The following is a 9,171-nucleotide window of genomic DNA, read 5'->3' as shown; positions in this document are numbered from 1 at the left end:
TCCTGCATGCTCAGTACCTTTCAAGTACTGACGCATACGTGCGCTACATCTTCTCGTGATGTAGGTTCAGGTTCTCAGCATCCAGATCACGCTTAGATCGGTTCCCGATCTTCAGTTCAGCAGCATCAGTGGTGAGTCCTCATTCTTCGAGGACTAGTGACATGTTTATCTTTATCGCTTTTAGTCTTTAGTTTCAGTTTTGCTAGATCTAGTTGGGGCATGTCCCAACATTTCTAGTCAGTTTAGAGGCTTATTTCAGACATAGTTAGATTCAGCTTAGTGTTTTGAGTTTGATATTTCTTTTGTATTAAACTCTCAGATTTGATATATTCAGTTATAGTTTATGGGTATTCCCCATCTTTTCAGATTTATTTATGAATTAGCTTCCGCATCAGTTTATTATCTTTAGTATGCTTATGATCATGCCAGCAGGGTTTGCTTGGGATCACTTGTGGTCCTAGGTCCCGTGTCCGGGTCTTGGGGGTAGCTCAGGGCGTGACAGTTGTGCATGAACAAATTGATAGAGATAAAGTGCAATGGAAAAATGTATTGTCAAGAATTATTGACGTGATCAAAACTCTTTGGAAAAATAATTTAGCATTTAGGGGAACAAATGGAAAGATCTATCAAGAAAGTAACGGTAATTTTTAAAGCCTAATTGAAATGATTAATAAATTTGATGTAGCTATGCAAAAACATATTTGAAGAATAAACATGACGAAATTCATAGTCATTACCTTGAACATAATATACAAAGTGAATTATTAAACTTATTGGCAAGTGAAGTCAAGAATAAAATTATTAAAAAGATTAAAGAAACAAAATATTTCTCAAAATAGTAGGGCCTCTCTTTAAGGTTTGACTTTAGGCTCCTGATCTTATTGAATCGGCCCTGTGTAGACTCACTATTAATTAGAGCTTTTAAATTCTTGAAAAAAGAAAATACCCTAATAAGGAGTAATGCAAATTCAAAGTAATAATTTCCAAATAGCATATATGGTTAATAAAATAATATGTAACTCGTGACCAAAATAAATGACGCGTATTCACGGTTAATAATATCATTTTAGTTTTACATAGCTATATGGGATAACAATATATGTATCACACCAATTGATCGATTATATATTTGTAAGATTAATATGCATATCCGCAAACACGAAGGAGGATCCAAAGTACATCACTATTACAATGAGGACTTTGAGTTTTAAATCAAAAATAAGGAACTATTTTAGGTTATTTTCTCTAATATTATCAAATCACCTCTGATTTGCAAATAATTTCAAGAAATTATTTATTTGAGATAATTCCAGAAATAGAAAACATAGCAAACATAATAAGGCTCTATATCTATAGTTTTGATAATTGCGCTCCATAGCTATTGTTCTATTTTCTATGGAAGTTGTGGTTTGTATATTTCGCTTGTCCGTTTGTGTAATTCGTTTGTGAATATACAAATAAGGTAAGTGTATACAAATTCTGTATTTATATATTTAGAAATTTATTGTGAATTTTTCATATACAAATAGGTAGGGTAAACATATACAAATTATGAATTTATACCATCAGAAACCGAATTATACAATTTATGCAAATTATAATTAAACAAATAGCAAAATTTGGAGAAAACTGAAATGATAATTTTTTTAAAACAATGGCTATAACATTTAATATTGTTTGCTGCACAATTTTCACTTATTTATTTTGGACCACTTAGGCGAGAAATCTACTTTAATTACAGTTGTACACCTTTCATCTTTATGGATAAACGAACGAACCCGCTCGTTAGACCTCCATACATGGACTGAGGCAAACCTCCTGCCACTGCAAGTTTTTACCCCCAAAAACTCCAACATCAATGGAGACTCTCAAAATGTCACTTGTGCAAAACCAAATTCTTCCCTTACATTTCAAACCTTATCCCCTTATCCACAATTCTCGAATTCTTGGTGTTTACAGCAACAAAGGCCGTACTTTTTCTTTTACTCTTACATGTAAGCTCAATACAGTAAAAGGGAACAAACCCAGCAAGGAAAAGAGCCGGATTTCAGTTCCAGGTTCTGATGGTGTGGCGCCACCAGTTGTTGAATCGGAAGAAGGGTCTGTAGGAAATGGTGGAAGGAAGGTGGAGGAGACGAAGAATGGTGATATTGGTTTTGGACTTTTGAAGAAATTGCCTAGAAAAGTTTTGGGGATTTTGTCCAACTTGCCTTTAGCTATTGCTGAGATGTTTTCTGTTGCTGCCTTAATGGCCTTAGGTAAATTTCAGCTGAAATGTTTCTTTATGTCACTTTACAGATAACTCTGAGATTTAGAGAAATACTAATTTGTCTTAAAAAATAACTTATTTACCAAAATTATTTGTCTTAAAAAATAACTTATTTACCAAAATTGAATGAAATGCGCTCGAATAAAGCAAAACAGGTGTGGAGGATTATATATAGCGAATCCCAGCTAATTTGGAATTGAGGCGTAATTGATTGAGAACGTTGTGTAATTCGTGCATATGTGCGATATACATATTATGGTAGAGGAACAAATGATTATGATGCTACTGGTGTTGATTCTGTAGAAAATTTATCCAACTGCATTCTTATGGTTGATGGATATGTATAATCATTTGTGTGGTTCCTATGTATAAACTTTCGTCATAGTTAAGTTTTCTCGATATTTCTTGATTTTTGGTTTGCACTTTTTAGACATAATGATTTGAGCGGTAGCTGTTGCAGTGATGCTGTAGACTTGCAGTATAGGTACATTCATGTTATGAATTAACAGCTTTCAATTTGGAGATTCCACAAAAGATATCATGTTCTTGTGAGATTACAAGTCCATTTTACTTTCCATATAAAGAAAAAACATTCCAACTCCACCTTCCATCTTTGCATGACTATGAGCTTTTTCCTCGGGAAACTAGCATGACACCAGAGAATTAAGTCTGTGTTAACGTATGGTGAAGTTATTGTTCAATATGTGTTCTTATTCAAATGTTAAATTTGACTATAAACTATTCTTTCCATCTTAAATCTACCATCCTGGTCACTTCTTCTTACTATTTGTTCAGCTCAATATGAGTATTTTGCGGTAACTTGGTTTTATTTCTATTTGTTCCTCTGAAGGAACTTTCATTGACCAGGGCGAGGCTCCAGATTACTACTTCCAAAAGTTTCCTGAAGATCATCCTCCCTTGGGGTTTTTCTCCTGGAGATGGGTTCTCACCCTTGGCTTTGATCATATGTTCTCATCACCAGTTTTCCTGGGGACGTTGGCTCTTCTAGGAGCATCCTTGATGGCTTGCACATACACAACACAGATTCCTCTTGTGAAGGTAGCAAGAAGGTCTGCTTTTCGGTCCACCTAGATGTTATTTTCTTTTTCTTCTTGGATTCCCTAAGCTAAACTAGGGTTAAAAGAAATTGACCGAATCTGCAGATGGTCTTTCTTACAATCAGCAGAGACAATTCGTAAGCAAGAATATGCAGATACTTTGCCTAGGGCATCAGTTAAAGACTTGGGTGTTATACTGATGGGAGATGGATATGAGGTATAAATATAACATTTTTCATAGTTTTCTTCATGATTTGTTTCCTTTCTTGGTTTAGCTTTGAATCGTCCAGATTTAAGGGTCTGTCGTAGGAATGAGACTAGATATTTATTTCTACCCACTGAGAGATGAGATTTTTCTCAAAATCTTACTGGTATGCATTGCCCTAAAGACAGAGTACATTTGCTTTTTTTTTTCTTCCTGTTAGTCCTACTATTTTTAATTTTTTTTTCATGTTATCCCATAAACAGAATGGAGAATGTACGATTTTGATTTGCTCCAACATGAAACTGTAGTGATATTCTTAATCATTTATCTGCTTGACTCACTTAACTTGTCCTTGAATGTCTTTGTTCACAAATATCTTTTAGTTTCTTACTTTCTTCAAAAATATGACTTTTTGGATTAACCTTTAACAATCTCTGTATCTTCAGGTATTCTCAAAAGGGCCAGCTCTGTATGCATTTAAAGGGTTGGCAGGCAGATTTGCTCCAATTGGTGTACATATATCCCTGCTGCTTATAATGTCTGGAGGAACTCTTAGTGCAGTTGGAAGCTTTAGAGGGGCTGTGACTGTTCCACAAGGTTTAAATTTTGTTGCTGGAGATGTACTTGCACCATCTGGATTTCTATCCACTCCTTCTGATGCTTTCAGTACGGAGATTCACGTCAATCGATTCTCCATGGACTACTATGACAGTGGAGAGGTACGCATAATCAGTTCCTTTCTTATTTGGTTAGGAGGTACGCAAATCAGATTATGAAAGACAAATGTGTTTCCCTTACTACAAATTGCTGAAGACTCCCTTCTTCTCCCCTCGTTTTAATATGTGTTGTAGGTCTCGCAGTTCCATACTGATCTTTCACTATTTGACCTAAATGGAAAGGAAGTAATGAGGAAGACTATAAGTGTCAATGATCCCTTAAGGTATGGGGGAATCACTATATACCAGACAGATTGGAGTATCTCTGCATTGCAAGTACTGAAGGATGATGAAGGTCCGTTTAATTTGGCTATGGCACCACTGCAACTGAACGGTGGGGACAAGAAGCTGTTTGGTACATTCCTACCAGTAGCGGATGATAATTCACCCAATGTTAAGGGAATGTATGTTCTTTAACTACTACACTATCTAGATAATTGCTGGACTCATCGACGTTTCTAGGCTATTGTGTAGTAGGTGCACCTGTTTATCAAACTACAGGAATGTGGTTTTTAGTGATTTTCAAAATTCAGGAGAAGAACATAGTGATGAATCTAAGGGCCAGAAAGTTAAAAATATCATACGTTTGTTTGTTAATCTCTATAGAAGCATAAGCTTTCGATGTCAGGTCCAAATCTTGATGGCCTACTGGAATAACAAAATTTTGAGAGTAGATAGAAATCTTCAACTTGCTGACTAGCTTATTTCTTTAGTGTTCTCCATTATGTCAACTCCTCTGATTCTCTTTTTTGTCCTTGTATCGGCTCAACATCCAGATCGATGCTTGCACGTGATTTGCAGTCAGTTATTCTTTATGATAAAGAAGGGAAATTTGCTGGAGTCAGACGGCCTAATTCAAATCTTCCAATTGAGATTGATGGAATAAAAATTGTTATTGCAGATGCAATTGGGAGTAGTGGCCTTGACTTAAAGGTAAGCGCGATGAATCCTCATTCAGCAACAATTATTTCATATTTTGCTTGCGTTTTCCCTTATTCGTGAATCGTGAACCATGATTTGATGCAGACTGATCCAGGAGTACCTGTTGTATATGCTGGTTTTGGTGCTCTCATGCTTACAACTTGCATTAGTTATTTATCTCATACACAGGTAAATATTCTTGCCAAACCATGAACAACTTTGAGCTACCAAATTTTGGAAATCTCATTGTTTTTACATGTTTTTATGTGTATTGTAACTTTTTCAAAAGCTATGGGCCTTACAAGATGGAACATCAGTGGTTGTTGGGGGTAAGACTAACCGGGCCAAGGGTGAGTTTCCTGACACAATGAATCGCCTGCTCGATCAAGTCCCAGAATTAGTTGAATCATCTTCTCCCGAAGAACCTAATATTCTGAGTGGCTTGTAAGTTGAAGTTGGTACAAAGGGAACTTGATGTGTAATTAGCTGATATGGTACAACTAGGCGTTCGTTCAAAATGAGATATCAGAAATGCAGATATCAAACCATTGATACAGATTCTTGACCCATGTAAAGTAGTCCTTTGCTTTTGTTGGGGGTATTTTCACAGATGTATAGATAAGTTTGTATTTCCTCAAAATTTTCTGTTGGGATATAAAAAAGAAGCTGTATATGATAGAATGATTTTTAAAAAAAAAACTTTAAATACAGAAACGTCAATTGTCTATTTCTTGACATTTATACTCGATTATATTTTGAGCCCATTTAAAACTGCTTATAAGCCCAACCCAAGTGAGCTCGTTGATCCTTGAGACTTGTCCCTCGGTTTATTAGTAAACCATCTCTCTAGGGATTGTGAAAGGTTCTATTAGAAATATTTTTGTTATTGCTTCGACTCATATTCCCAAAAAGTGGATCCCGCTTCGTTAATGCAAGTCAATTGGGCTGCAGAAGCAGCTGTGTCTATTTCGTTAAGCGCGCTACTAATACTTGGTGGTTTTACGAAATGGGAAATGCTACTATTTCACCCTGTTTTGAAGATTATGGTTCTCAAACAATAAGTCCAGTATGGGAACAGCCAATAGTTGAAAACAATTTATTTTTTTTTATCATCATCATATATACTATATAAAAAAGTTGGATTGCAAATATACCCTTACCCCAAAATAATAAATCTTTTTTTGTTAACTGAATATTTTTGCTATATAAACCAAATTCATCTAATTGTATCTTGATGACATTCTTCATTAATCGATGAATAATGCATTAAAAGTAGTTTTGATTTTATATATCCTAATCAATTACCTCATCAATTAATAAGCAGAAACAAAATGGCATGCCCACTAATTATGGCAAAAGATGTCCAACAGTCTACTCTTTAATTTCATTTGGAAAATAGCCAAATCATGATATCTTACATTTTAATAAATTTATGAAGCTACTACTATTATTTTGGTTATATCCTATGTATATTGACATTAAAAAAATATGTATTACTTATAGCATTAAGTGGGTAAACATACATTCTTGCAATATATTGAGGGATTTGTAATCTCTTATTTATTTTGTCATTGATGATAAGTTAATTATATAGAAAGTTATTTTAAACTCTATATAATAAGAAAATATGTGATTGGAAGACTCGGAGTCTTTTTTCTTCTCCATTATTTTTAAAACTGCCTTCAAGGACTTCATTTGCTTTGACCCTCTCTATTTATTTAAGCTTATGTCCAAGTAATATTTTAGTTGTTTGCTTATATTCTTTGTATCAATGATATATTATATAGTATATTTTTCTAATGCTTATATTTTCTTGCAGGGAATAATTGTTTGACTTTTCGGTATTATTTTTTTCTTTATTCCTTTGTAATGGAGTAAAAACACCTCTTAATAAGCAATATAGATTATTGTCTTGCATCTTATTTCGATATTTGAAATGATGTTTTGGGTACTCCTTATAGGCTACTCTGTAGTATTTGATTAATAATCTAAAGATATCAAATTTATGAACTAAATAGTTATTTGTCATCAAAGAGAAGATATAGAAACAAAAAGGTGTCCACTGCAATGATATCATGTTTGTATTTATGATTGATGTGGTTATGATGTTTTGACACTTAAAGCTCAAGTATGTATTTCTAATATGCATTAATGAATTTCTATTTCTCATAAGAATGTGCACATTGTTGTTTTGAAATATTATAAGATAAGCCTCAATGAGACATAATAATAAACTATAATTTTAAATATTTAATTAATTATGTACTTGATATGCCAAGTTGCTAACATCGTAGTATATGAAAAGAAATATATAGCAGAAAATTATGTATAACTGTCGTAACTCACATTAGTGTTTAATTTGTCATATCATGGTATATATGAGGTCATTATAGAAGAGTTGTGTTTTATCCACAATAAATGCATATATCAATAAATATTAGTGTTATGTGGTCTTTGAGACAAGTGAGAGAATGTTAGACTTTTTATTATTTTATGTGTGACTGAATTAATATAAAGCCCATAACTAATATTTAATGAAGAACAAATCTCGTCCGTTAGATCAGTTACTTGATGGACGTACATGATTAAGTCTCAACCTCTATAAATTGTTCCTCCCTTTATTCATTAGGGTTATCACATAATATATACACAATCTCATCGCTAGCGGCGCCGCTAGTAGCATAAGGTTAGGTCATGGAAGAAGAAATCGATTTCTAATTAAACACTTCCACTCATCTATGTATGATAATGCTTACGCTTCAGGTATGTTCTCTGCAACCTATTCTAGTAAGATTTTCATGTTTAAGATCTTGATATGCATTAAATTTATGTGATAGCATGAACGTGTGTGCTCTGTACAACGTATTCTAGTAATATTACCATGTTTAAGATCGTGATATGCATTGCATTTATGTGATAGCATGAACATGTGTGCTTAAAGTTTATGTTTACATCAACATCTTTGATATACATATAAATAAAATTAACCTTATATAGAAAAATGTAATTTTTCGTTGATTTGATTAAGGCATCGTTTATTTTTATTAAGATTAAGAGGTATGAATTTAAATGTACATATGAATATTAAGATGTACATTAATATTTAGAGGTTTGAATCGAATATACATCTAATTAATATTAAGATGTTGCATTAAGATCTGAATATTAAATAGTTAATATTGTTTATTTTCTCAATATCGGAATGTATATAATTTATTTTTATTAAAAATTAATAAATAAAGTTTAAAAAATACTAACTTTAATTAAGATTATATTCTTTTTGTAACAATTGGTGGTGGTGATGATTAGCGATGGTGATTGTGTATGTCAATTTTGGATGGTGTTAAGTGATGATGATTGTTGTGGATAGTATCTTATGGTATAATGGTTGTCAATAGTGATTAATCGTGTTTGTTGGTGATGGCGGCTCATAATTAATAGTGGAATGATACTATTAGCTAATGGAGGTGGTGAATAATGATAACGATTAGTGATATATAGTGTCGACTAATGGTGGTACTTATCGATAGCGATTAGTGGATGTAAAATAGTTGGTGGTGATGATTGCAAATAATGTTTAATGACAATGACAATTGATTTTGTTGATTGGCAGTAGTGGTGATTGTGGTTGAATAAAGGATGGTGGTTATGGATGGTAGGTGGTGGGGATTGATAGTGATGGTAGTTAGTGGCGTAGCTACACTATGCCCAAGGTGTCCACTTGGACACCATTCGTCGAAAAATTACATCATATATACAAGTAAAATGTTTTGGATACCCTTGAAATAACAAACGTTCTTAGCCCATTGGGTTATGGTGCTCAGCCGAAGCTGAGGCGAACAACATGCATGCGAGTTCGATTCTCCACAAATACATTTTATTTTTATATTTTTAAAGAGATATTAATTAATAAATCTGCTATTTTTTCATAATTTAAAACTAATATTATCTATTAAAATAATCTTAAATTAGAGACCTACAACTTAAATTTTAAGGGAAAAA

The 9,171-nt window shown here is 33.2% G+C and overlaps 1 protein-coding gene across 1 annotated transcript; it reads left to right on the top strand.

Moving 5' to 3' along the window:
- The first annotated feature begins 1,765 nt into the window (after positions 1-1,765).
- Positions 1,766-5,893, top strand: LOC125865439 (cytochrome c biogenesis protein CCS1, chloroplastic). The gene is made up of 8 exons (XM_049545637.1): positions 1,766-2,258; positions 3,120-3,339; positions 3,433-3,544; positions 3,979-4,251; positions 4,384-4,652; positions 5,025-5,181; positions 5,275-5,358; positions 5,459-5,893. Exons 1-8 carry the CDS (start codon positions 1,859-1,861, stop codon positions 5,615-5,617), a joined length of 1,674 nt encoding a protein of 557 aa, XP_049401594.1. The 5' UTR covers positions 1,766-1,858; the 3' UTR covers positions 5,618-5,893.
- The last annotated feature ends 3,278 nt before the right edge of the window (positions 5,894-9,171 follow it).

The sequence above is a fragment of the Solanum stenotomum genome, chromosome 5 (genome assembly GCF_019186545.1).
Source record: "Solanum stenotomum isolate F172 chromosome 5, ASM1918654v1, whole genome shotgun sequence".
Lineage (NCBI taxonomy): Eukaryota > Viridiplantae > Streptophyta > Magnoliopsida > Solanales > Solanaceae > Solanum > Solanum stenotomum.
This window is presented reverse-complemented; position numbering and strand designations above follow the sequence as displayed.

Bases quoted from the DNA above. Each gene is read 5' to 3' on its own strand.
- LOC125865439 (XM_049545637.1), top strand. From the start codon at position 1,859: ATGGAGACTCTCAAAATGTCACTTGTGCAAAACCAAATTCTTCCCTTA. The intron at 4,252-4,383 runs GTACGCATAATC...TATGTGTTGTAG, and splicing joins ACTACTATGACAGTGGAGAG to GTCTCGCAGTTCCATACTGA. The intron at 4,653-5,024 runs GTATGTTCTTTA...CTCAACATCCAG, and splicing joins TCACCCAATGTTAAGGGAAT to ATCGATGCTTGCACGTGATT.